Source organism: Ochotona curzoniae, unplaced genomic scaffold (genome assembly GCF_017591425.1).
Source record: "Ochotona curzoniae isolate NIBS_2020 unplaced genomic scaffold, NIBS_Ocur_1.0 scaffold_3208, whole genome shotgun sequence".
In the NCBI taxonomy this organism is placed as follows: Eukaryota; Metazoa; Chordata; class Mammalia; order Lagomorpha; family Ochotonidae; genus Ochotona; species Ochotona curzoniae.
In genome coordinates this window covers 1,973,904-1,999,843 of record NW_024467106.1, presented here as the reverse complement: position 1 = coordinate 1,999,843, position 25,940 = coordinate 1,973,904, and the positions used below count along the sequence as shown (strand labels likewise).

General features: G+C 64.9%; 6 protein-coding genes and 2 non-coding genes across 11 annotated transcripts; 4 read left to right on the top strand and 4 right to left on the bottom strand.

The window, feature by feature from the left end:
• Positions 1-3,463: 3,463 nt before the first annotated feature.
• Positions 3,464-6,702, bottom strand: SURF6 (surfeit 6). Of its 2 annotated transcripts, XR_005881913.1 has the most exons (6): positions 6,574-6,702; positions 6,335-6,475; positions 5,741-5,829; positions 5,156-5,362; positions 4,388-5,082; positions 3,464-3,476 (listed from the first exon to the last, which is right to left on the bottom strand). XR_005881913.1 is itself a non-coding variant. In XM_040963383.1 (5 exons), exons 1-5 carry the CDS (start codon positions 6,665-6,667, stop codon positions 4,603-4,605), a joined length of 1,011 nt encoding a protein of 336 aa, XP_040819317.1. In that variant the 5' UTR covers positions 6,668-6,702; the 3' UTR covers positions 4,125-4,602. The 2 variants fall into 2 exon arrangements, 1 of the variants encoding a protein (XP_040819317.1); XM_040963383.1 differs by lacking the exon at positions 3,464-3,476 and having other exon boundaries at positions 4,125-5,082.
• Positions 6,703-7,592: 890 nt separating this feature from the next.
• On the bottom strand, positions 7,593-10,970 carry MED22 (mediator complex subunit 22). The gene is given in 5 exon segments (XM_040963399.1): positions 7,593-7,982; positions 7,985-8,100; positions 9,262-9,470; positions 9,689-9,769; positions 10,816-10,970. Coding segments are annotated over 5 exon segments (600 nt in total). The 5' UTR covers positions 10,939-10,970; the 3' UTR covers positions 7,593-7,911.
• Positions 10,971-11,185: 215 nt separating this feature from the next.
• Positions 11,186-13,120, top strand: RPL7A (ribosomal protein L7a). The gene is made up of 7 exons (XM_040963393.1): positions 11,186-11,241; positions 11,390-11,510; positions 11,786-11,935; positions 12,137-12,277; positions 12,348-12,427; positions 12,599-12,729; positions 12,901-13,120. Exons 1-7 carry the CDS (start codon positions 11,239-11,241, stop codon positions 13,073-13,075), a joined length of 801 nt encoding a protein of 266 aa, XP_040819327.1. The 5' UTR covers positions 11,186-11,238; the 3' UTR covers positions 13,076-13,120.
• On the top strand, positions 11,626-11,698 carry LOC121145155. The gene has a single exon (XR_005881952.1). It is a non-coding gene; the product is annotated as a small nucleolar RNA SNORD24 (small nucleolar RNA).
• Positions 12,466-12,535, top strand: LOC121145153. The gene has a single exon (XR_005881950.1). It is a non-coding gene; the product is annotated as a small nucleolar RNA SNORD36 (small nucleolar RNA).
• Positions 13,121-13,123: 3 nt separating the features above from the next.
• Positions 13,124-14,847, bottom strand: LOC121144834 (surfeit locus protein 1). Its single transcript, XM_040963398.1, has 6 exons — positions 14,608-14,847; positions 14,078-14,269; positions 13,722-13,794; positions 13,481-13,643; positions 13,317-13,398; positions 13,124-13,244 (listed from the first exon to the last, which is right to left on the bottom strand). Exons 1-6 carry the CDS (start codon positions 14,634-14,636, stop codon positions 13,181-13,183), a joined length of 603 nt encoding a protein of 200 aa, XP_040819332.1. The 5' UTR covers positions 14,637-14,847; the 3' UTR covers positions 13,124-13,180.
• A 428-nt stretch (positions 14,848-15,275) lies between these two features.
• On the top strand, positions 15,276-17,386 carry SURF2 (surfeit 2). Its single transcript, XM_040963394.1, has 6 exons — positions 15,276-15,359; positions 15,442-15,596; positions 15,684-15,787; positions 16,568-16,747; positions 16,824-16,972; positions 17,159-17,386. Exons 1-6 carry the CDS (start codon positions 15,282-15,284, stop codon positions 17,240-17,242), a joined length of 750 nt encoding a protein of 249 aa, XP_040819328.1. The 5' UTR covers positions 15,276-15,281; the 3' UTR covers positions 17,243-17,386.
• Positions 17,387-18,328: 942 nt separating this feature from the next.
• On the bottom strand, positions 18,329-25,555 carry SURF4 (surfeit 4). Of its 3 annotated transcripts, XM_040963390.1 has the most exons (6): positions 25,386-25,555; positions 20,168-20,354; positions 19,870-19,946; positions 19,526-19,569; positions 19,109-19,295; positions 18,329-18,846 (listed from the first exon to the last, which is right to left on the bottom strand). In XM_040963390.1, exons 1-6 carry the CDS (start codon positions 25,431-25,433, stop codon positions 18,580-18,582), a joined length of 810 nt encoding a protein of 269 aa, XP_040819324.1. In that variant the 5' UTR covers positions 25,434-25,555; the 3' UTR covers positions 18,329-18,579. The 3 variants fall into 3 exon arrangements, with proteins under 3 accessions (XP_040819324.1, XP_040819325.1, XP_040819326.1); XM_040963391.1 differs by lacking the exon at positions 25,386-25,555 and having other exon boundaries at positions 20,164-20,270; XM_040963392.1 differs by lacking the exon at positions 19,109-19,295 and having other exon boundaries at positions 18,679-18,846; positions 25,386-25,510.
• Positions 25,556-25,940: the final 385 nt, after the last annotated feature.

Below are 25,940 nucleotides of genomic sequence, written 5' to 3'. Positions count from 1 at the left end.
AGATTTCCTCGCGCTTCCAGTGGCGAGATCGGCAGTAATTCAGAACTGTTCAACTACCGAAACCTCTTGAACAGTGCCCTCAGAGTGTGCCCCACACTGGGGACCCTGGGATGGCATCGGGTGGCTGTCGTCCATCCTAGGGTACGGAGGCATTTGGGAGGCGCGGTGTGGCTTCTCCCCTTATCTCGCCACTTCCCCCAGATACAGGAAGAAAAAAAAATGTGGAAATAATGGTGTCACCCACCTTCGTGTAGTCCTTAAGCCTCTGCACCCTGATCAACTATGTAAAAATCACAATTATGTAAAAAATATAATTACCTTTAAAAATAAAATAAAAGGAGTTGTTAACAATTTAAAAAAGGATGTTGGAGTTTATACCTTTCCCTATACCTACAATGTCAGGATACACTAAAGTAATAAAACCGCGGGCTGTGAGCGCCTTGGAAGGACTAACTATTGTTACACTAGAGGGGAAGCAGTGCGGGCGGGGCAGAAAGGGACTCCTTGAGTCTAAGGAACTAAATCACGAAAACTTAAAAATTAAAAAATAAACAAGCCTTTAAAAATTATTTATTTGAAAGGCAAAAGGAGAGAGTGCCTCTCCCTGCTGATTCCTTCCCCAAATGACCACAACAGGAGGTGCCTATCCAGATGAAAGATCCCAGAAGGATCCCAACACCCGAGCCGTCTTCCACGCCTTCCCAGCGAGCTGGATCAGAAGTGGAGCAGCCGGGACTCAGGCCAGCACTCCAGGGGCCCCAGCACAGTAGCCAGGCCAGCTATCCCTGCCCCTGCGGCACCAGCAGCATCCCACACGGGCACCAGTTCATGTCGGTTACCCCACTTCCCATCCAGCTCCCGCTTATGGCCTGGGAAAGCAGCAGAGGACAGTCCGAGTGCTTGGACCACTGAACCCTGTCTGTGTGGGAGACACTTTGGACCCCCTGTCTGTGTGGGAGACCCAGAAGAAGCTCCTGGCTCCTGGCTTCGCATCAGCTCAGCTCCAGCTGTTGTGGACATTTGGGGAGTGAACTAGTGGATGGAAGATCTTTCTGTCTTTCCTTCTCTCTGTGAATCTTCCTTTCAAATAATAAAAATAAACAAATTAAGACAAAAGAAAAAGCATTCCAACATGGAGGCCAGATTAACCTACTCCACCACAACAGAGTCCCTCCTCCCCCGCAAAAAAAAACAAACTTGGCCTGAAACCTTGTGCCTTCTTTTCTTTAACCACATCATGTTTTCGTCTTTGTTTCGGGGCTTTTTGTTTGTTTGTTTGTTTGTTTTTTTGGTTCCTTTTTATTCACTAATCACGTCGTTTTGTAGCTCCTCTGGCAATTCCCTTTTGAAAAAGAACGCCTGCGTGTGTGCGTGGCCGAGAAAGAGGCAGGCCTGCTCTCCGTCCTGGGTCACTGCCCCCTGGGCTAGGGCTGCGATGAGGCTGGGAGATTTCCCAGGTGGGTGACAGGGAGCCACAGGCGGGCCGCCTGCAGCCTGGCACACTGTGCCGTTAGCAGGAAGCTGGGATGGGGGGCTGGGAGAACTCTGCCGCTGAGTTCCCCGTGTGAGGGCTGTCACTCCTACTCCTAGACGGGCTAGATGGGCTTGCCCGGGTCCTCAACAGCAAAATCAATTCTGAGAAACAAAGTCGGAGAACTAGCATTTCCTCTTTTTAAACTTAATACAAAGCGACAGTACATAAAACAGTTTGGTTTGCCATCGAGTTAGACAAACAGACCAAAGGACCAGAGCAGGAGTCTAGAAATGAACCAACCGTCTCCTCCCCGGACTTCAACTCAGCAGTCAGAATGAAAGAGGCCGGGCAGGAAGCAAGCTGACTCATCAACCTCACGCCATACCGCCCCCCTCTGGCTGCCCCATGTAATAGTCAGCCTACCTGTCCCAGGTTGTTCTCACTCCCCTACCAGGACTGGAGGGTGGCGTCAAGGTAAGCGGCAGATCAGAGCCCAAAGGAAAACCCAGGGAGCCAGAAGTCACGGTCCTGGGGCACTAACAGGAACTCAGGAGGATGCCCCGCCTGCACAGAACCCCGGGCAGTGCAAGCCGGAGGATGGTGTCACACCACAGTGCTGCAGGAACCACTCACCCCAGACTGAAGGCCCCAGCAAGACGTTCCAGAAAGGAAGCCCATCACAGGCCGTCAGTCACGGGCCGTCAGACACAGCCGTCAGACACGGGCCGTCAGTCACAGGCCATCAGTCACGGGCCGTCAGTCACAGGCCATCAGACACGGGCCGGCCACCTGCAGCAGGTGGGGGCAGGTTCTGACGCTGATGGCTGGGGTTGAGGTACGCGGCCTGCCCTCTGCACACTGCTGGACACCCAGGGCCTGCCTGGGTCAGCTCTGCCCCGACTGTCCCTCTGTGGCCCTGGTTCTACCACACTGCACATGCCATGCTGGGCACTTACCTGGGAGCCAGCCCAGGCAGCCACGCAGCGGAGCTGCCACCTGCCTTTCTCTTCTTGCTGCAGACCTCAGAGCCAACTCCCACACTGGGCCCAGCCTCCAGCACGGGGCACTGAGCATGCAACATGATCGGTCCTGGCATGCCCCTCGTCTGGCCACGCTCATGCCAGTCCCGGTACCTGGGGGGGATTGCAGGGTGCAGGGCGCTGGGCCCCACCTGTGCTACAAGGCCACAGCGGGTTTTTGACACTGCCACTTGCCTCCAGTGGGGAAGCAGCTGTGGTGTCCACTACATCACACACAGGCATTCTAGCACTGCGTTGAACTGGACCCTTCTCTCCCCTCCTGGCTGTGCGAGCAGCCTGGAACACTCCCCAAGTCCAACCTTGCACACTGTACCGGCGCCAACCAACAGGACGCTTCCGGTACAAGTGGGCTACATGCGTGCCGCCCAGTGATGTAGCTGCTGGAGTTACTGGGCCGACTGCCACCCGGGTCTTCTGGTTGCTACGCAACTGCCACTCCTTTGGACTTAAAACAGCAACTCTGCTTCTGCTCACCATCTAAAAAACTCATTTCTTTGGAAGGCAGTTAAGAGAGCTCTTCCACCTGCAGGTTCACTGCCCAGATGGCTGTGGTGGTCGGCCGGAGCTGGGTTAGGCCACAGCCAGGAGCCTGGAGCTCCCTCCATCTCCCAGTCCCCCACGGCCTCCTAAGGACTGCTCTTTCCAGGCCCAATGGGAGCGCCCCACGTGGAATCTGAGCTAGCTCTCACATGGTGTCCACATCGCAGGAAGCTTAACATGCTGCACCACACGGCAGCCAAGTTCAGTTTTTATAAACACGTTTTCTTGCTTCAAGTTCATCTTCTCAAGTGCTAAGGTGAAGCGAATTCTCCGGCAGGCACAAGTCATCCAAGGGGCAGTCAGTGACCTGCCTGCAAGGCACCGAGGCCTGGCCTTTCCTTGGCGTCGCGCTGCCAGCTGCCAGCCAGCCTTCCTCTGTGGGTCTGGACTCCCACCCTGGTCGGGGCCGAGACCCTGACCACCTGCCACAGCGAGGCACTCACTCCCACGCCTCTTGTGGAATTCCTCCAGAACCTCTCCCACTTTCAAAAAACATGTGGAGGGAGGTATCCCAGAGGACTGTGGGGAACGCCTGTGAAAAACGGGGTGCAGGGAAAGGGCCTTGGACCCCTCACTGTTTCCACTGGTGGGTCCCCCAAGACCATGGCCCCAGCTCAAGCACAGGGCAGGCCGAGGCAAGGAGCCAGAGGCAATTCCTCTCCCAGCTTCTGCAACTGAACCAAAGCCACTTTCGGGAGCACCCAGAGGGAACCCCGAGGAGCTGCGGGTGTCTCCCAATCTCTCTCCCCAAGCCTAAAAAAATCACAATCCAGTCACTTCCGTTTTCTTAAAAATTTATTTTTAAAAGGCACAAAATTCATTCTCTAGATGACTGCAACCACAGTCAGGAGTTTCATCCGGGTTTCCCACATGGGCAGTGAGGGCCACGTATGCGGGCATCTCCTGCTGCTTGTCCACGGCCTCCAGCAGGGAGATGGACTGGAAACACAGCAGCCAGAGTACAAATGGGGGCCCAAGGGGTGGGCACTACGGGTGTTCACCTTCCCTGCTAAGCCATGCCAACCCTAGCCCCAGTTACTCTAACTTCCACCAGCCCATTCACTATTTCAGTCCCACTGTGCTGGGGTCCCAAGCACACGCAGGACATGGTGGGGCCCCAGAGAAGATGAATGCCGGCATTGGGGGGCTGCTCAGGAAGGGAGCAGGCACTGGACACAACCCGCAGCCGTCTCCCTGACCCCCACCGGCTCCAGGAGATGGTGGGGCTTGTCAACTCACCATCCAGGGCCCCCAGTCAGTGTCGCCCAGGGTGGCAGGAGGATCAGTGTTGGACATCAAGATGGCTGGGATGCCGCTGCCCACCACAGTGCACAGTGGGAGAAGGAAGTGCTGGGTGTGCCAGCCTGTGTGCGGCCCGGGAGAGCCCCGCCTGGAGGACCCCCACAGTCCCACCTCTGGGGTCTCATCTGTCCCCAGGGAGATTTCCACTAGGGGGTAGTGAACGTCGGTCTTCCCGGGGCTGTGCCCCACTGGGCACCGCAGCGTCACCCTACACCCTGGGTGCACACAGCCCACAGGCACGGGCGCTCAGGCCAGGCCGGCCCGCTCCAGGTCCTGCGGCAGGATGCGGCCTTTCTTGCGGGCCTTCTGCAGGCGCCGCTCGGCGCGGGCCGCCTTCTTCCTGCGCAGGTTCTGCCGCCGCTTGTCCTGGCGCTGCTGCATCTTCTCCACCACGTGCGCCGCACGCTTCTCCCAGCGCCGCTTCCGCTGCGCCCGCCGCTGCTCCTTGCGCTTCAGGGCTTCCTGCAGCCGGCCCTCGTCGTCGCGGATCTTCACGCCCTCGGCCTTGTACAGCAGGTTGGTCCACTGCATCTTGGCCTCGAGCTCCTGCGCCTTGCCCGCGTCCTGTTCCCGCAGCGCCTCCAGCCGGTCCTGGCGCGCGTGCAGGCGCTCCAGCAGCTGCCGGTAGTTCCTGCCCGTGAGCGGCGTGAGGTTCCCCTTCACCCGCTGCTGCTTCTCCCGGCGGCGCTGGGCCTTGCTCACCGGCTCATCCTCGCTCACCTCCACCTGCGGGAGCCGGCGTCAGTGCCCACATTCCCGCCCTGGCACCTCGGGGCCCTCAGGGCACCGCGCCCCTCACCTTGTTGAAGATCAGCCCGGGCGGCTCTGGGGGCTGCTTGCAGGGGGCCTCGGGGGTCGGCCCGGCCGCAGCAGCCTCAGCCTCCTCGGCCTTGGCGGCCTTCTCCCGCACGCGCAGTTCCTTGCGTTTCCTCTTCCTGCGCGCCCGCTCCTGCTGCCTGCGTCTCCGCTTCTCCAAGGTGGCAGGTGACAGCTCTGCGGCAGCCCCCTACGGGGAGGGCAGAGTCCCCGTCAGGGTCGCCCAAGCCAGAGGGCGCCCAAGGAGCTGCGTGCACAGGGCACCAGAGGCCGAGCCACGTACTGCCCGGCGCGAGGGCCATCAGCATGGCCATGCCATCACCAGGTGGCAGGTGCCGCAGGCACCGCAGGCACGGCTCACAGGCCATCCCCCCTTCACAGATGAACAGGGTCACACCCCCATGCGGCGTGGGGAGCTGCGAGTCCTTGCGCACCACCTCGCCCCAGCTCCCACTCTCCTCGCAGCCTTCCAGTCCCAGCGCCAAGCAGAGCGCTGCACCACACCCGCCGGGGAGGTGAGGGAGCAAGGGCTGCCCCAGCCAGCGCCTGGCCAGCTCTCCCGGCCCACCTGGCCCCGGGCCTCCCGGATCTTCTCATGCAGTCGCTCCCGCAGGACGTCCAGGGCAAAGACGGAGTCAGACGGTGCGGCCGGGCCACCTGTGAGGAGGGATGGGACCGAGAGGCTGCGACCTGAGACGGCCCCCTTCCCCGCTGCCCCAGGGCCGCTGCCCAGGCCACTGAGGACTCAGCAGGGCAGCTCCAGGCCATTCCACCGCGTTCCATGGCAGACTGTCCTGCAGGGCCAGCAGGTGGAGCGAGCCTGCTCCACATCCCAGCGTCCTGCCGCTGAGCCCAGCCCTCGGACCCCCTTGGGTCACTGGGGGACAGCACCTGCCTTTGCCACGCCGAGCAGAAGCTACACCCAGAGCCCGTGCCCTGCCCAGCTCCCTGCACCTCTCACCCGAGGCCGCCACTGGCCCCGCACCCCGGCTCCGGGCACCCCTACCCTAACTCCAGGCACCACGCACCCCGACTCCAGGAACTCCGGACCCCCACCCCGGCTCCGGGCACCCCCACCCTAACTCCAGGCACCACGCACCCCGACTCCAGGAACTCCGGACCCCCACCCCGGCCCCGGGTATCCCGGCCTGTGCCCCCTCACCCGCGGCGGCTGGCTCCCGCACCCCGGCCTCGGGGGCTCGCTTCCCTGGGGCCTTCCCCTGAGGCTCCCGCGACTTCTTGGCCGGCTTCTTCCTTCTCTTTTTGGGCGGCCTGGCGGTTTCTGAGCCTTGGGGCTTCCCCGCTGAAATGCAAAACCACCCGAACCAGCGGTGAGGGACCCCCGCCATGAGGAGCGCTGGCTGCGTTTCGGGGCGCGGCGCGTCCGCCTGCCCAGCTCACCCCACTTGCGCTTCCGCGGCTCGGGGCCCGGCTGCGCGCAAATCTTCTTGGCCAGGCCCTGCAGGTAGGCGTCCTTGGCGAGCAGAGAGGCCATCGCAGCAGCTCCCGGACAGGGGCCGGCCAGCCCGCACCCCGAAGCGCCGTCTTCCGCCCGCGCACGCGCCACCAGCCGCCGCCGGAAGAGGCGCGCGCGCGCGGGGCATTGTGGGCCGTCGGGGCAGGCGCCCTTCCGGCGGCCGCGGCGATCCGTGCGCTGCCTCACGCCCCAAAGCCTGGACGCCCCACCCGGCCGCCGACACCTGGGCCTCCCCGGGGCGCGTCCTAGCTGCAACACAAAGTCTGTTCAAAATGTTTGTATTTAAATTTATTTTTTTTTAAATTAGGAAAGCAGGTTTGCTGAGGAGAAACGGAAAACCTTCCCATCAGCGGGTTCACTCCCCCAAGTGGCTGCAGTGACCAGAGCTGAGCCGATCCGGGTCTCCCACACGGGTGCAGGGTCCCCAGGCTTTGCCCAGGTCACAGGCAGGGAGCTGGATGGGAAGTGAGCAGCCAGGACTTGAGCCAGTGTCTATATGGAATGCAGACACTGCAGGCAGGGGCATGGCTCGCACCAGCTGGTAGCCAGGGCGGTGCCCAGTGCCAACCCTGACCCCACTTGGATCCGACTTGAGCGTCCCCACTGCTCCCGGGCTTCTTGGCAGGACTGGTCGAGTGGAGGCCCGGCCAGTCGCCTCGACCATCCCTCAGGGTCGCAGCGTCCTTCATGCTGTGGAGATGGGCTGGGCTGAGGCACCCCGGCCCGGGCTGCGGTCACCAGGTCCCAGCGCCTGACCGTCCTGCCCATCCTAGCCTGCTGGCCCTGGGTACCGCTGCCCCTCCCAGCTGGTCACAGCCAGGACAGGGCGCCTGGGCTCGGGCCCTGCAGTTCTGTGTGGCTCAGCTGCACACTTGGCGGTCCCAGCAGGAGGGCCAGCCTGGAGCCCAGGGCCAATGGGGCTGGAGACAAGGACACCCCTGGGCCGAGCAGGAACCGGCACAAACCGGTGGTGGCATTTTTATTGGACAGTCTCATCACCAAACAGCGGAACAGAATTTTCTGCTTTCTGCCGACTCGTGGCTGTACAGGGGGACAGGAGGCCAGGTGTGGCTGGCGGTGGTGCCCTCAGGGCCTCCCAGAGCCCCCAACGCAATGCTGGGGTGGGCTGTCCTGGCTCCCAGGGCCCTGCAGTCACTGTGGGGAGAGGGGCGGGTGGACGGAGGCTGGAAGCGGCAGAGCAGTGGCGGGCACCCGGGGCAGGGAGCCCTGGAGCTCAGTCCTGAGCTAGAGGCCCCGTGGGTTCAGGCATGCTCCGTGGGACCAGGGCCACCCGTGTGGGCGTGGGTGGCGGCTGTGGCCGGCAGGGGCCCGGCCCGGGCTCTGGGGACGCCAGCAGAGGGGCCGCGAGGCCATGCGCAGAGTCCTCGTCATGGTCCCACCTCCAGTAAGCTTCGCACAAAGGCAGGTCACTGGCTTCGCACAGACTGGAGCTTGGCCACCAGAAACCCCGGGAGACAGGAGCAGCCGGAAAGGAAAGCGGGAGGGGGAGCAAGACAGAGCCGAGTTAAGGAAGCAGACACCCCTGTCCTGCGTGCCCCTGCCCTGGGCTGGCCTGGTGCAGAGCCAGGCGTAGCAGGGGGCCCTCCCCTCCCCAAGCCCCCGCTCACTAGTCTCTGGTTTTAAGGCATGGTTGGGCAGCAGTGCCCCAGCCTCCACGGGGCACTTGAGAATAACTTTGCCAACTAATAATGAGGCCCAGACACGGCTGAGGCTCTGCCATGGGGCACCTCCTGCCCTACGCTGGCACCTACCCTCAGCATGCTGCAGGCACACTCCTGCTTCTCCCGGAGAACAGAATGAGAAAGAGCAAGCAGACAGCAGTGGGCAGGCAGGGGAGCGGGCAGGCAGGCGGGCGGGCAGGCAAGCAGTAGGTTGCTTGGCGTGGCTGGGGAGGGAGGGGCCAGTGCACCTGCTGGCCATGTCCAGGCGTACCCTGACAGCAGCTCACAGGAGAGGGCACCCAAGGCAAAGGACCCCGCTGTATGGTTTCCAGGGGTCCAAGAGGGGCGTATCTGATCCACTTCCAGGATGGGTGAGGGGGGCCAGGAGGGACGCTGTACCTGCCACCCAGCAGGGTTGACACAAGGGTCCCCTGTGTAAGCCAGGCCCATCTGACTTCTCAGGGCCCCTCCAACCCACTCGCTCTTGATATTCAGACGCTGGGGGCCCCGGGAGCCAGGGTGACAAGCTTTGTCCAGGGCCTGGAGCGCCTGAACGCTCCCTCAAAGGGAACGCTGACAGGGTGAGGACAGCCGTGCCCTGGCTGGCTGCGCAGGCTGTTTCTGATCATGCAGTTCCGGCCTCCGGGCCTGGGGCTTGCCAACAGCCCCCTACCGCAAGCACTGGCAGCCAGGGCATGGGCGGTCCAGAGGAGGTAGGCCCAGCTGAGACGGGCACAGGCACAGGTGGGTTCAGACGTGGCCCAGTTGGGAGGCGCTCCGCACGGCGGGAGGGGCCACCCTTCAGACATCCACCCCGACTCCCACGAGTCCTGGGGGTGCGTCGCTCTGCACAGCGGGGCCCCAGCAGCCGGCTGCCGAGTGTCTGTCCGCCGAGCGCTCGGAGCCCGGCCGGCCCGGGCCTATCTGTACCTGGACGAGTAGTACTCCTCCTCCAGCTCATACAGGTCCACGGACACCTCATCCCGCAGGGCCACCAGCTTGCGGTCACACTCGTCCTGCAGCGCGCGCAGCCGCTGGTTGTGCTGGTCGATGGCCTCGTTGACCGAGGGGAAGTCGTTGAGGATGAGAAACTGCTTGAGGTCGGACACCAGCTTCATGAGGGACTCCCCGGCTCGTACCTACAGCGGCATCACCAGGGAGGCTGGGGGCGGCCGGGGCGGGGCCTGCCCCTCCGGGGCCCGCCCAGCACGTCCCAGAGAGGGACCGGCCAGGGTCCGCAGGCTCCCAGACCCTCCCCCATCGCAGCCTCTGCTGGTCGGACCCTGCCATGACCGCGGAGCCACAGAACACCCATGGCTGCCTGTCCACGGCCGTCTGGAAGCCACCTGCCACTCACAATGTTGGCAGCTCGCACATGCATCTCATAGTGGTCCTGTTCGCCCTGGGTGGCCCGTGACACCTGCGTCTCGTCTTCAATCTGGAAGCAGACAAGAAAGCCTACCTCAGCTGGCCCACGGAGAACACGGGCACATCCTGCTTCCCAGGGCTCCGTGCCTCATGGGCACTGGGCACTCAGCAGCCTGCAAGGGGCTGGGACGGACAAGACCCACGCAGAGGAGCCTAGCGGCTCAGCCTCGGAGACGTCCCCAGGAGCGGGTCCCCACGGACAGGTGGACAGGGTGATGAGTCCTACCGGTCTTGGAGCAGATGCGGGGGTCCTCGCCAGGCCCACCCACCTCTGCCTACGTGCTGACTGCTCTGCCCACCTGGCAGAGCACACCCTGTGTCCACTCTTCTCCTGTCCTTCTCACAGATCATCACAAGGAGCCTAACGGGCAGGGGACACTGGCCCCAAGCGTCCAGCCCGGAGTGTGGGCATGGGGCGGGACCCCCACCTGACCATGTACCATGTGCAGGGCACCCCACGCCCCCTGCCGTCCTCCCCCTGCCCTGACCATCCCATTCCTCACCCCCTGCCCACTGCCCACCTTGGCCATCCTGTTCCTCGCCCCCTGCCCTGGCTGTTCTCCTCTCTCCTGCCGTCCTCCCCCTCCCCTGACCGTCCTCCCCCAACCCTGGCCCTCCTCCCCTGCCCCTGGCCCTCCTCCCCCAGCCGTCCTCCCCCTCCCCCGACCGTCCTCCCCCAACCCTGGCCCTCCTCCCCTGCCCCTGGCCCTCCTCCCCCAGCCGTCCTCCCCCTCCCCCGACCGTCCTCCCCCAACCCTGGCCCTCCTCCCCCTGCCCCTGGCCATCCTCCCCCAGCCCCTGGCCCTCCTCCCCCAGCCGTCCTCTCGCAGCCCTTGGCCCTCCTCCCCCTGCCCCGTCCCTCCTCCCCCAGCCCTCCTCCCCCTGCCCCTGGCCCTCCTCCCCCAGCCGTCCTCCCCCTCCCCCGACCGTCCTCCCCCAACCCTGGCCCTCCTCCCCCTGCCCCGGCCCTCCTCCCCCAGCCCTCCTCGCCCTGCCCCGTCCCTCCTCCCCCTGCCCCTCCTCCCCCTGCCCCTGGCCCCCTGCCTGCCCGCCCACCTTGGCCGTCTTGATGAGTTCGGTGAAGTTGTCCATGACGGACTTGATGTCGTCCTTCAGCCTCTTGTTGTAAGACTGCAGCAGCGTCTCCTTGCTCTGCGGGAGGACCCGCTGCTGGGCCATGGCGCCGGCGGCTGCAGCCCACGGGGTGCGAGCGACCGGGGGGTCACACCCTGCTGATCTGGGGCGCCCCTGAACTCCCTGAACCCGCCAGGTTCCGTGCTCCCCGGGCTGAACCCGCGCTGCCAGCAGCAAGCTGCTCTGCAGGCCGAATCCGCGCCTCCGGAGGCTCCGCCCCCTTTTCAGCGACTGCCGGTCGCTTTAAAGCTGAGATCTCGCGCGGCCGCCGGGTCTCGCGATATTCGGCGTGGCGTACAAATTGCCCACAATCCCCCGGGCTCGCCCTCGCCCTCCGCCGCCAAGATGGTGAGTCCGCGTCTCGGGTTTCCGCGCCGGGCCCGGCTCCATCCGCGTCCATCCCGGCGCGGGCGCGGCGCTGCGGGGCCGGGGGTGCGGGCGCGGGGGTGCGGGAGGGCCCGGCCGCTGACCCCGCGCTCCTTCCCTCGGCCCCCAGCCCAAAGGGAAGAAAGCCAAGGGCAAGAAGGTGGCCCCGGCCCCCGCCGTGGTCAAGAAGCAGGAGGCCAAGAAGGTGGTGAACCCGCTGTTCGAGAAGAGGCCCAAGAACTTCGGCATCGGTGAGCGGGGGGCGCGGGGAGGTTGGGGACCGGGCAGGTCTGGGGGGCCCGGGGAGATCGGGGGGCGCGGGGAGGTCGGGGGACCCGGGCAGGTGTGGGGGGCCCGGGGCCGGGGTGCAGATGATGTGACTGAATATTTGCTATCCGAGTCGCGGTGACGACCTCACACCACCAAGATCGCTGATGCGCCTGCCTCGGGGGGCCCTGGGCGCGCGGGGGCCGCATGGACACACGGGGCGCCCCACCCCGCACCCACTGGCCTCTGTGCCCTCCAGGACAGGACATCCAGCCCAAGAGGGACCTCACGCGCTTCGTCAAGTGGCCGCGCTACATCCGCCTGCAGCGGCAGCGCGCCATCCTCTACAAGCGGCTCAAGGTGCCGCCGGCCATCAACCAGTTCACGCAGGCGCTGGACCGGCAGACGGGTGAGGGGACAGGGACCCCAGGGCGCAGGGCCGGCACGGGTGGGGGGACAGGGACAGCACAGGTGGAGGGACAGGGACACCAGGGCGCAGGGCCGGCACGGGTGGGGGGACAGGGACAGCACAGGTGGAGGGACAGGGACACCAGGGCGCAGGGCTCACAGGTCAGGGGGCCCCAGGTGACGGCGCTGTCCACGCCCCCAGCCACGCAGCTGCTCAAGTTGGCCCATAAGTACCGGCCGGAGACAAAGCAAGAGAAGAAGCAGCGGCTGCTGGCCCGCGCCGAGAAGAAGGCAGCCGGCAAGGGGGACGTGCCGACCAAGCGGCCGCCGGTGCTGCGGGCAGGTGCGACCTCCCCCGGGGCCGGGGTGGGGGCGGCAGGGCCGGGCCGGGGCTCACGGAGGGGCTCTTGTAGGGGTCAACACGGTGACCACGCTGGTGGAGAACAAGAAGGCACAGCTGGTGGTGATCGCCCACGACGTGGACCCCATCGAGGTGGGTGTGGGGGCAGTGGGGACCCTGGTGGCAGTCTCTGGCTGTGATGACACCTTCTCCCTGACCTCCCCGTGGAGTAGGATACCGAGCTTTTTAACCCTGAGCCAGAGCTGCCCGCAGCGGGGAGCGTCCGTCCGCCGTGGCGGCCTGCTCACCCTCCGTCTCTTGCAGCTGGTCGTCTTCCTACCTGCTCTGTGCCGCAAGATGGGCGTCCCCTACTGCATCATCAAAGGCAAGGCCCGCCTCGGCCGCCTGGTCCACCGCAAGACCTGCACCACCGTGGCCTTCACGCAGGTCAACTCGTAAGTGCCCTCCCCCCCCAGCTCAGCCCTGGGAGCCCTGCCGGTGATGGGCAAGAATTTCTTCACCTGAACCAGCCGTGTGGTCACAGCGTATCTGAGGCAGCTGGCCCACTGGTCCTTCCAGAAGGGGGGCCCAGGACCCCGCAGCCCACGGGTCTCGTGTCCCCACAGGGAGGACAAGGGCGCCCTGGCCAAGCTGGTGGAAGCCATCCGGACCAACTACAACGACCGCTACGACGAGATCCGCCGACACTGGGGCGGCAACGTGCTGGGCCCCAAGTCGGCGGCTCGCATCGCCAAGCTGGAGAAGGCCAAGGCCAAGGAGCTGGCCACGAAGCTGGGATGAGCATGCGGCCGGGTCCTTTGTACATAATAAAGCCTGTCCCAGCCAGTGTCTAGTTACAGCTTTATTGTGATGACATGACGTGGTCAACCCAAGTGGTTGTGTCCATCAGGGGGCTCGTCGCAGGAACTTCTTCCACCACAGATACGAGGTGGCCGCGGCGAGGCCGTACCTGGAGTTGGGGGAAGGGGTCAGCCCTGGCCGCCGGGGCCCCTGGCCGGGCAAGGCTGGGGCAGGGGCTCACCAGGTCACAATGTACTGTAGGTGCTCGTTCCTGAGTGTGACTCGGGTCTGTCCCCCAATGGGGCCTCCTGGGACAGTGCTCCCTGCAAGACAGTGGGATGGAGCCCACAGTGACCCCTTGGGCACACTGCACCCCTGCCCGCAGCAGGCCCCACGCGCACGCACTGAAGTCGGCATCGATGAGGATGGGCTCGGTGCCCGCAGCCTTGGCCATGGCTGCCAGGTCCCGGTAGTGCCAGTGGTTCCTCTCGGGGTGGTTTTCAGGAACAAAAGGCTTCCTGGTCTCCGTCAGCCTCACCATCCCGACCAGCTCCACCTCGCCCTCCACCTGCAACGAGATGGTGGCGTGAGATTGCCTGCCGGGCCACCTGCCCAGAGCCCGCCACACGTGGGCACGTGTCCTCACCTGGCCTTTCTGACGAGTGTCGGGGTTCACTCTCCTCCGGGGGACAAACCCTCTGTTGACCAGGATGGTGATTCTAGAGCAGCAGGTGGGAAGGGATGACAGAGGCGGGCCTGAGGAGCCTGGCCCTGCCCCAGCGTGTGAGGGACCCGCGAGGCTTCAAGCTTCTGGTGACCCCTGCCCAGCTGACCTGCCCTTCCCCCACTCCCAGGTTCCTAAAGGTAAGAACTCCACCCCTGGCACTCAGGGCTGCTCCCTTCCAGAGCTGTGCCAGACCGCCAATCTCCAGGGGGCCCCGGTACCCCCTTCCTCTTAGAAGCTTCTGTGACAATGTCCCGGGTGCCCAGCAGGCCACTCACCCCAGGTCAGTGCAGTGGAACCGAGTCACCACATGGGCACCGCTCTCCGTGGAGGAGGAGAGGCGGCCGGCCTCGCGGGCCTCCCGTGCCGGGTCCACCAGCGTGCGGGGCATCATGTAGAGCTCCTTGGAGTGGTCGAAGTGCCCCCTGACTCTCACGGGCCTGTATTCCAGCTCTCTCAGCTCCATCGGGCTGTGTGGGGGTGGGGGATGCCGAGGGGGCGGCCAGCTGTGCACAGCCGGGACAGGCAGTGGGGTTCCCACGTGGGCCACAACCCCACCTGCTAGCCAAGTCGTCACGCCAAGGGCTACCCCGAATCCACTTGGTGGACGTGCCTGTCCCTCAAAGAAGAGGGTTGGGGACGCAGTCACTGGTACCCCCTCTCCACTCGCCACCCTCATGCTGACGACCCACGCCCTGCCCTCAGCTGCAGACAGCAATGGCACCGGAGCGCAAAGCCTGGGTCAAAGGCAGGCTGCCAGCTTCCCCCGCAGCGGGCAAAGCCAGGGTCCCGCCAATGCCACACTCACTCCGCGGGCAGCGGGATGGGCTCCGCCATCACCCTGGCCTCCAACTCCTGGATCAGTCTCAGCTTCCATTTCCGACGCTGAACCTACGGGGACACAGCGTCAGCCTCGGCAGACGCGGGGCTGAGGGCGCAGAGCCGGGCGGCCTACCTGCCACGTCCCCAGGCCAAAGGCGGTCGCGGGGATGAGCAGCAGCACCCACTGCAGGACGGAGTCCTCGCCGGCTCTGGAGGCCGCCGCGCCCGCCGCCGAGCTGCTGCCGCACCTGCCGGGCCCGCAGGCCAGTCCTGCGGGAGGTCAGCAGCCCCGAGTCCCGCACAAGGCGCAGGCGGCCGGGCCCCCAGGACAGGACCCGGGATTCCCGCGGCACGCCCCCTCCCCTGAGCGCGTGGAGCCCCGGCGCGCCCTTCTCACCTGGAGGCCGCGGGACCCCCGGGACACTCCTCCAGTAGGCGTGGGCAGGGACCTGCGCGCACGGGAGCGCGGGTGAGCTCGCGGGCCGGCCCCAGCCGCGCGCGCCCGGCCCGGCGCACGCCGCGAGCAGCAGCCGCCAAGCCCGCCTCGCCGCCGCCATCGCCCCGGCGGCCCGGGGGCGTTCCCGGGGCGGACGGCGTCTGCTTCCGGGGCGGCCGCCGAGCCCCGCCCGCCCGCGGCTCCACGTGGTGCGCGCGGCGGCCATGGCCGAGCTGCCGGCCGAGGTGCGAGCCTTCCTGCGAGAGCACCCGAGCCTCCGGCTGCTGCCCGGCACGCACAAGGTTTGCGGGACGGAAGGGAGGGAAAGGACGGGCCGAGGCCGCGGCCAGCGCGGAGCACCGACCTGGGACCGTCGCGCCGCAGGTCCAGTGCGCCCTGACCGGCCACGAGCTGCCCTGCCGCCTGCCTGAGCTCCAGGTCTACACCCGCGGCAAGAAATACCAGCGGCTGGCGCGCGCCTGCCCCGCCTTCGACTACGCCGAGTTCGAGCCGCACATCGTGCCCAGCACCAAGAACCCGTAGGTGGTCCGGGTGGGGACCCCGCCTGCCCCCGGCCGCGAACAGACCCCGGCCCCGCCGAACGCCCGCGTCTCGCTGCCCCGCAGGCACCAGCTGTTCTGTCGGCTCACCCTGCGGCACCTCAACAAGTGCCCGGAGCACGTGCTGAGACACACGCGCGGCCGTCGCTTCCAGAGAGCCCTGCGCGAGTGTGAGTCCCGCGGGGAAGCGGGCGTGAGCCGGCGCACCATGCTGCGTGCGCCCACGCACCGTGCCTGGGTGGGCCGAGGGGCGCTGCGGGTGTGGGGGAGCGCCCTCAGGACGGGTCCTAGGGGCTGCAGTGTCCTGAGGCCGCTTCTCCAAGGCCTGGGGCCGGACAGGACGGTCTGAGGGTGGACGGGGCATGGCGGGCTAGCGGGGCGTGCAAGTGGGTGCAGCTGCGGTTCGGAGTGAGGACCGGGAGGTGAGTGGTGTGGAACAGCAGGTGCCACCCTGTGAAGGAGGGACTGGGCTAACAGGGGTACCCAGCTGTGGCACTTGTCCTGGCCCTGGCTTCCCAGGCGGGTGCCCCCACACACATCCACAAGCTGGCACAGGGCCGAGGTCCCGGCCCGTGCCCAGAGCTGCCCCTGGCAGTATTCCGCTCCTTTGGAGTGGGCAGGAGGCTGCTAGATGGGGCACCCGCGTATGGCTTTGGTGCTGAGGACAGCAGGACCACTTCAGGGCAGCGGTCCAGAAGGGTGAGAATGTGGCTGTGAGGGGCCCAGGCTGCGGGGCATGGTGGCTTCTGGTGGAGATGAAGGGCAGCTGACCAAGAGCCCAGGGGCTGCTGGCCGAGGCCAGTGGGCAGGACCGGCAGAGGCGTGGGCCGCATCCTAGAAGCAAGCTGCAGCCACCCGCAGGAGGGGACAGTGGCTTCAACTCAGGAACAGCAAGGACCTGGCTGCTGGGTCCTGTCAGGAGGATAGCAGCGTGCGGCCTTGTCTCCCAGATGAGGAATGTCAGAAGCAAGGAAAGGAGTTTGTGCCCGCCTGCCTGCGGCACCGCCGACAGCACGGACAGGACAAGCCAGACGGCGCCGGTCCCGAGCGGCAGAAAGCCTTCTGGGAGCCCGCGTCAGGGGACGAGGAGGGGGCCCTGAGTGATGACAGCATGACAGACCTGTACCCACGTAAGCGACCCGGGGGCCGGGCCCATTGCCAAGCCCCTGCCTGGCCCCTGTGACTGCAGCCAGCTCTCTCCTCCAGCGGAGCTGTTCAGCAGGAAGGACCTGGGGGGGCCCGAGAGCACGGATGGTGGCCCCCTGACAGATGAGGACGACATGAGGCTGGGGCACCCGGCAGGACGGAGGAAAGAGATGGACAAGGACCCGCAGCGGGTCCCCAAGCGTCGCAAGGTGAGCTCTTGTGGGTCCCATGGCTGGCCGGGGGCTGGCAGGGCATGCCTCCCAGCATCTGCCTCAGGACCAGGGTACCACACCCCTCGCCCACCTGGGGCACACAGAAGGGACCCCTATCGTGGGTGGAGTGGGTCCTCGCCCTGAAGCTGGGGGCGCCTCTGACTTCACCCCATCCCTCCCCAGAAGCAGGTGGGCCCCGTGCGGAGGAAGTTCCAACGCCGCCATGGCACTGCGGGTTCCGGCTCCTGCCAGCAGCCGGGCTCCTGAGCTGCAGCTGGCTGTCCCGAGTGCCCGTCGTCTGGCGGTGACCTGAGCAGTGTCCAGTGGAGCCTCAAGGAGGAGCCCAGGCTGGGGTCCCACAGGACCACACTGCATACCACAAATGCCATTATTTATTTTGATGTGTTTCAAAAATCAAAACGTTTTCAAACACAACTAAGATATAAAATACAGCATAAAATGAGATTTATACCTATTTCCCACATAAAGCAAAGAATTCTCAGAAATTGTTTCGCCAAAACCGACTTGTCGATCTCGAGCTGCCAGCCGGGCAGCACCCTGGGCCAGGTCCCCGGGTCGGGCCAGGGACCTGGGCTGGCCCTGCACGTGGCCTCCTGGAGCCACAAGGAACCTGAGGGGGCATGGGAGACAGCCCTGCTGAGGTTCAAAATGCACAACCTTGAGGGGACCGTGGGAGGAGGCCCCTGGCCAACAGCCATCACCCCCAAGAGTAAGCGAACTGGTCATGAGAGAAGGGGCACAGCAGGGAGCCGGGAGCTGGGGGCGTGCCTGGCTGCTGACTGGAGGGCAGACCCCAAGTCCACAGCCTGAGCAGGAGTGCCCCGGTGCTGTGATGCAGACAAGTGAGACGAGCAGTGAGACCCCAGGGAACCATGGCATAAGGCAATGTTAGAAAACTTTAAATCCAGGATCGCGATCCAATAGGTAAGGCATCACAAATGGGAGCAGGTGACTGGCCGCACTGAGTGGCGGCCTCCAGGGTGGAGGATGGGCGTCGGGGCCAAGCTGGGCACAGGTGAGGTGCCTGGGTCGGCCCAAGGGCCACAGGGCTGCTGCTGCGCTGTGCCGTGCACCTGCCAATGGAGGCAGCCAGGCTGGCTCCACTACCTGCCCAGGGCCAGCGTAAGGGCCTGGCCATGCCAGCAGCCTGGGGACCTCCTAATACTGCATCACCCTTTGGCTGTGGGGTTCCTGTGATGTGTGTAGGGCCAGGGAGCCACTGGTGTGGCTTCAAGCAGGGAGTTTGGCAGCCTGGGCTGACGGGCTCAGCCATCCCAGATCATTTAGTAGTTTAAGCTAAGAATGTAAACTTAAAAATATGAGGGAGACTGCTTTAAATGAACAATTTTGTCAGCTCACAGTACAACTCAACCCCGCAAGAAGAGAAACCAGTCGGGCCCAGCAGCTGGGCCACCCTCCGAAGCCACCGGCCTGCGGGCACACAGCAGTCAGCCCATGGGTAGCCAGCAATTTCTAGGTGTCTGCAAATAAAGTTCTCAAAACATCTGTGCCTTTACCAGGGGCGGGGAGGGACAGTGAGCGCCAGGCCGGCTCCACCGGTGAGCAGTCCTCACGGCGTGCGGTTACCACTCCTTCTTCTTCTCGTCCATGGAGACGCCGCCGGGGCCCAGCGCCACAACCAGCAGCAGGCCCCCGATCACTGACATGGTCTGGAAGAAGTCGTACTTGAGGAAGTCGTGCATCGGCTTGTAGACGGGGATGGTCCAGAAGGCGTTGAAGTAGACATTGATGGCGAAGAGCCAGACGACCAGGGTCAGAGCGGCCAGCTTGGTCTTGAAGCCAATGGCCACGAGCACCATCAACGCTGTGCCCACCACGTTCTGGATAATCTGCACGGGGCAAGAGGCCACACGCTTGCTATGCACGGGCCTGGCTGGCGCCGCTGGCTCCCACTGGCAGCTTGGGGCAGTCTAGCACAGTTCTAAGCAACCCCTAGTCCCAGTGCATCCTCGCCTGCGTGCCACCCAGCCCCACAGCACAAAGGCTCTCACAGGGAAGCCTGCTCGTGGCATGGCACCCAGGCCAGGGATGGCACACAGGCTCCTGTGGGGAAGCACTGGGCACACGGCACCAGCAAGGCAGGGTACTTACGGAGAAGAAGCTGGCGTCGAAGTGCAGCAGGGTCATGAACATGAGGACCAGCAGGACCCGGCCCCCCAGCTGCATGTACTGTTTCGGGGAGCTCTCACGCATGGTGGGGACGCCAGCAAACATGCTCTTGCCTTCCGAGCGGGACTCTGCCAGCAGCAGCAACAAGCCGCCCCCCAGGGCCAGGTTCCTGAGGGAGGGAATGCCAGCTGGGACCCAGCTCTGGAGGGCCATCCTGCAGGGGGCGCCCCACAGCAACCTCACCCAGCTTAAGGGGTGGGGCAGGGCAGCCTTCGCTGGTGGTCACAGACTCCAGGCACACTGGTTAGTGCAAGGAGTCCAGCTGACCACCCACTACAGACTATTCCAGGTTGGCGATGTGGGACCGAGAAGAGAACCCGACGGCCAGCGTGTACCTACCTCATCAAGAACTTCAAGTCCCACAGGATGCTGTAGGCAAAGGTCTGTGGGGACAGAGAGAGGCGGCTTAACATTTCCCCAAATCACGCCTGCTTGCAGAAGCAGCCCAGGTGCCAGGCAGACGGGTCATCGGTGATCAGACAACCAGACGCTGATGGGGCTTAGGGACAGCAAGGGCACTGCCAAACCGCTGGGGCACCATGGCCACAGTGACCTCCGCCAGTGCCTGGGAAGGGTCTGAGAGCCCCGGGGCAGAGGCGGCCCTGTCTGGGACCAGCCCCATTTGCTCTAAGGGAAGGTCAGGTTCTGGGCACCGAGACCCGGGGAGAGGGCGGCACAAGTACCTGCAGGGCTATGATCCCGAAGAGCCCGAAGCAGGCGTACTGCACGAAGTTCCGGCTCAGCACCAGGATGCAGCCAGCTGCAGAGGAAGAGGCGGGCTCAGGGGGCACGTGGTGGGGGGGGCAGCTCCCCAGCTAGGATCCTCACCCAGCGGCAGCAGAGCCTTGAGGCCCCCCGAGGACCAACAGGGGGACCTGTCCTGGCACCTCCCTGGGGAGCTTCCTGCTCCATTGCAGGCACGGGGAGGGGGAGACGGCTCACAAAGAACAGGTCCCTTCCTCGTGGACTGGGGGCACTCACTGAGCTGTCCGAGCAGGTTGAGGAACACAAAGGCCGAGGCCAGCAGGTAGCCGCAGCCCCACGTGCTGTCGATGTAGTCGCGCTGCTCGCCCCACTGGAACCACATGCGGATGCTGTCCTCCAGGAAGGTGCTGATGAGGCACAGCCGCGCCACGTGCGGCAGGTACTGCTTCGTCACACGCAGGAACTGCGGGCCACACACAGGCGCTGAGGCACGCCACACGCCACAGGCGCTCCTCCCGCCCCAGGGGCACCTGGACCTGTGACGGGACAAGCCCCGTCCTAAACGAAATGACATGCCAGATGGACGTCCAGGGCAGAATGGGGACACCTGGCAGCACCCAGCCTCCCCTCGCCCCACTAGATTTCATGGGCTCTAGGGCATTTCTGGTCCCTGCCAATCAGGCCTGTCCACACTGCGCAGAGGGGAGGGGCCCACCCCTAGGGCTGCAGCGCAGCCTCCTGGGCTGGACTTCTGGACCACTTTGCACAAGCTGAGGGTCCTGACCCACGGAGACACAGCAAGCTGAGCTGTGCTTTGCAACACTGGCATCCTGCAGCACGCCAACTCCAGCTGGTGCTCCACTTGGTGCCCAGCGCCCTGCTAGTGCACACAGGACAGCAGGAAGGCGGCCCCACCCCCTCGGCAGGCCCTGGCTATTGCGGCCACCTGGGAGTGACCGGGGATTGAAGGTCTTTGCCTCCCTCTCTCCATGTAGCTCAGCCTTTCAAATAAATAAGCTTTCTTCTTTTTAAGATGTATTTAATTGAAAGGCAGAGAGGCAGAGAGGAGATGGCAGGCGAGAGTGCCCCCTCCATCTGCTGGCTCACTCCCCAGATGACCGCAGTGGTCAGGGCCGGGCCAGGCTGAAGCTGGAACCCTGGAGCGTCTTCCGACTGTCCTGCGTGGGAAGCAGGTCCTGAGCCATCTTGCACTGCTCTCCCAGGCCGTCTGCAGAGAGCTGGCGGGCAGTGGGCAGGAGGCCCCTCAGCTTTAGACAGCAGAGTAGCTCTCTTCTGTCCACAGGTTGTGCGCGCCGCAGATGTGACTCAGAGCGGCTGTGCACAACAGGTGCACCCTGCATGCCCCCGTCCCGTTCCGCAAAGCCCAGATACAAGGAAGAGAAAGCCGATAACGCAGCAGGCCCTCGGGAGAAAGATCAGGCCCCCGCCCAGAGTGACACGCCGGAGCAGGTCTAAAGGGCGCGCCCGGTGACAGGGGCCGCTCGGGCCCTCATGCTGATGGAAACCACTGCTGGGGCCGGTGCTGCGGTGCGGCAGGCTGAACAGTCACCTACGGGGCCAGCATCCCTCGGGAGTGCCAGCACCCTCAGGAGTGCCAGCCTGAATCCCGGCTGCTCCACTTGTGATCTAGTTCCCTGCTCACGCACCTGGGCCAGCAGCGGAGCAGGGCCCGAGCGCCTGGGAGACCTGGGAAAGCTCCTGGCCATGCACAGCTCAGCCTCGGCCGTGGCGGCCATTTCGGAAGCTAACAGGCGGATGGAAGAGCTCTGCCTCTCACTCTAACCCTGCCTTTCCAAAATCAATCCTTAAAAAAGAAAAAGAGGGTTTACTTAATTTTTATTGGAAAGGTAGATATACAGAGAGGAGACACAGAAAGATCTTCCATTCACTGATTCACTTCCCAAGTGGCTGCAACAGCCAGAACTGAGCCGACCCGAAGCCAAGAGCCAGAAGCATCTTCTGAGTCTCCCACACGGGTGCAGGGTTCCAAGGCTTCAGGCCGTCCTCTGCTGCTTTCACAGGATACAAGCAGGGAGCTGGATGGGAAGTGGGGCAGCTGGGATATGAACCAGTACCCAAATGGGATCCTGGTGCTTGCAAGGCAAGAACTTTAGCCACTAGGTTACTGTGCCGAGCCCATAAGTCTTTTTGAAAGGGGGAAAAAAAAAAACAGCTTCTGTCTCGTCCCACGTGAGCTGTGAGCCGGCAGAAAGCAGCATGTATTCGGCCACCCCACCCCCCAACCTCTGCCTCAGCGCTGGCGCTCCCGGGCCGCTCGGCAACAAGGCAGTCACCCGTGTGATCCAGCTGTGCACCACTGGCCTGCCACGGGGCCTCCACCTGGCCTAGCCCTCCCACACCCAACGGGGCAGCAGAGCTGGCCAGGGGTCCAGCCCAGGCAGCTGGCAGAGGTGTACAGACTTGCCTCCCGCCAACGATGCACATTTCTGCCCAGCTGCAGCCTCCCTGAGGACCCCCAGGCGGCACCCCCACTCTCCGGCAGCGCAGACCGTGTTTAAGGGCCTGCCTGATGAGCCAGCTCCCGTTAATTGGAGTGTCTGGCTCTAGGATTAGAGGGAGCGGTAAGGCTGGCGCTGGGGCTCCCTCCCTGTGCACCCACACCAAGGCCAGGGAGGGCCCAGCCAGCCCCTGCTGCAGCCCACTCAACACGGGGAAGTACCAGGATCCCCCGCACAGCCCATACCAGGCCACGGGGTGAGGCGCAGCTCACGCCTGACAGGCACCTCGCTGGGGGATTTGGACGAGGCAGCAACGTGGACACAGACCCGGCCTACCAGCTGGCCAGTAGGACAGGGACAGTAGCTGGCTCCTGGTGTCGGGCAAACTTCCCTGGGAGCCTCGTGGCCAATCGGGACATGGTTCACATGCAGGGGCGGTAGCCAAGTGATGGGAGAAGTGTGGACAGCTGGGCCGCCGTGAAAGGGGCTTGTCCGAGTGCCCGCTAAGGACCTGGGCCGTGGCTGCAACCAGGACAAACAGCCAGAGGCGACCTGCTACCCGCAGAGGCTGCCAACGTCGCGGTCACCAGGGCCCAAAGCTGCCCAGGTCCACAGTCCACAGGCCCAGTGACCGTCCCCACAGGAGGCAGCAGCACTCGGTGACTCACTGTGACTCCAGGCTTCCAACAGCTCCCCCTGGACATTGCCCAGTAGGAGCAGTGAGCAGTGCCAAGCTCCCCCGAGCTGGGAGCACGGCCTGGCTTTCCACACTGAGAACCCCGCACACACGAAGCTGGCCACAGGACGGGCTGCACCCAGCCACCTGACCTCTCTGTCTGCCCCTGCGCCCCCAAACGCAGCAGGCCAAGAAGTGTGTCCGCCCCACCGCCCTGCCTCACACTCACAATGCAAGCAGGCAGCCTCCTGCAGGGAACCATCTGAGCAGTCAGTCACCAGGGCCCCAGCCACGTCAGTCGGCCACGAATCCACCTTCATGGCCAACCTGCTGGCACCTGCAGGCCCAGGCATCCTCCTGGGGTAGGCAGGCACCCAGGCTGGGGGGGTAACCCCAATTCTCATGACCAACTCTCCCACCCTCCAGGGCCACGCAGGAGACCACCAGTGGGCTCAGACATGTGCAGGCGGAGTCTACCAGAGCGCTGGCCAGGGCCTGAGGGCGCCCTCAGAGCAGCCAGCACATCCCCATAGGCCAGCTTCCCAGAGCAAGAGGACCCCAGTCAATGCCAGGGGCAGACAGCCATGCAGCAGACACCAACCCCACGGCATCCGAGTTCAATCCGTGACGTCACTAACGGGTGTCGGGGACCTGACGTCCCCAGCATCCACCCTCTGCAGCCCAGGTCCAAGGGTCAGACTCAGGTGGTCACTTCATTTCTGGTTCTTGACCACGAGATGAGGAAAGTGGAGTCACCCTACGTGACCAAGGACTCCAACGTGTGCACACTGGGACACTGCCATTGCAAAGCCGCATGGCCCCCGGACACGCCCTGGGGACACTCAACCAGGTGGCCAGAGAGGGCTGAGCACCCCTAAGCGGTCTGGACAGTTTCCAGAGGACCAGTGCCGTGGCTTAGCAGGCTAATCCTCCAACCATGGCACCGGCATCTCATACAGATGCTGGTTCAAGTCCAGGCTGCTCCACTTCTGATCCAGCTCCCAGTTAATGCTCTTGGGAGAACAGTGGAGGGTGACCAGGTACTTGGGCCCCTGCACCCACAAGCCCCTGGTTCAGATCAGCTCAGTTCCGAGCACCGTGACCATGGGAGCGAACCAGCAGGTGGTGGCTCTTTCGCTCTCCTCTTAAAAAAATCTTAAAAAAAAAATTTCTTGTACTGAAAACAAAATGCAGAGAGGGGAGGAAGAGAGGGAGCGCCAGATACAGGCACAGCCAGGGCTGCCGGGGCCGATGTCAAGCTGGCAGCAGCCTGACTGGAAACATTTTACTGGACTTGGTTATGAAATTTCCTCATGAAGCCAGGGCTGGCCGGGTTGGAGGGGGGGTGCTCAAGGTGCAGGGACCCCCTCACCAGCAGGGCCAGCTGCGGGCATCCTGGGGCCTTAAGGTGCAGGGACCCCCTCACCAGCAGGGCCAGCTGCGGGCATCCCGGGGCCCTGGGACACCCCTCGCCAGCGGGGCTCAGCTGCTGGCATTGTTACTGGGGGTGGGAAAGTAAAACTGGGTCACCCACAACCCAGCGATCAACACCGATTCCTGGAAGCTCCTGATAACAGATCTGCAGCACCAGGAAGGGGAAGCGTGGCTGGTGAGGGGCAGAGGGCCTCAAGGCGATGGACTTCTCCCCCAGGGTGCTGCCAGGCCAGGGGAGCCTCACGGCCCCTGAGAACACGCCTTCCAACAGATAGGTAAAAGCCACAGAAAGGCCCTAGGTGGTACAGCCCAGAGCTCCATGGGCCACGGACAAGAAGTTTACCTTGTCGGCCAGGAGCCAGACTAGGATGAGCCAGCCTGTGGGGCAGGCGATGGTTTGTGGACATAACGGGCTCCCGGAGAGCACCCCCACCCGCCTGGGTGCAGCTAACCCTGACAGTGCTATCCAAAGAGGGGGTGCATGGGGCTGCTCCAGGAGGCGGTCCCAGAGCTTGGGGGGACATAGGGCGGCCTCCCCCATCACACTTGGGTAAGGGACACCCAGCCCAGGCCTGCCCTCCTCCCACGCGCATTCACATCGGCACAGGCCAGGGGACCCCAACACAGCCTCCCTGCCCCCCAAGAGGTCCCAGCCCCGAGCCCAGTACACGCGAGGCCAGGCCGCTCGTGGGGGGGACCGCACCCCAGGCCGCTCGGGGGGCAGCGCACCCCAGGCTCCGGGCCAGGCCGCTCGGGAGGCAGCGCACCCCAGGCTCCGGGCCAGGCCGCTCGGGGGGCAGCGCACCCCAGGCGGGAAGTGGTCGGGGCGGTGCCCGCGCCCCCCAGGAGAGGCCGAGAGGCCCGCGGGCGGGAGCGGCCTGCGCCGGGGCCCCGCAGGCCGCACCTGGTCGGCGAAGTCCTCGGCCGTGCCCATCAGGTCGTTCTGCCCCATGGCGGCGGCGGCGGCTGCTGCTGCGGTTCGGCCTCGCCCGTCGGCGCCCGCTGCGGCCTCCACAGGAAGTGCCCGGCGGCCGGCCTCGCTGCGCGGCGGCGGCGGCTCCGGCGGCTGCCACGTAGGCCAAGCCTTAAAGGGGCCGCGCACGCCCGCGGCCCGGCTGCAGGCCCCGCCCCCGACGCCGCGCCCCGCCCTCACGCTGCGTTCTGCCTCCCGCCCGCGACGCCCGGCCCCGCCTCGCTCCCGGGCCCCGCCCCCGACGCCGCGCCCCGCCCTCACGACGCCAGGGCCCCGCCCCTCCACTACCACACAGGCCCCGCCTCCTGCGCCCGTGGCTCCGCCTCGCCCCGACGCTACTTCCGGCCCCGCGCCCCGCCCTCACGCTGCCTCTGGGCACCGTCCCTGCCGCCAGGGTCCCGCCCCTCGCCCCAGGCCCCGCCTCCCGCGCCCGAGGCTCCGCCCCGCAGCCGGGCCCCGCCCACCGCCTCAGCTCCCCGCGGCCAC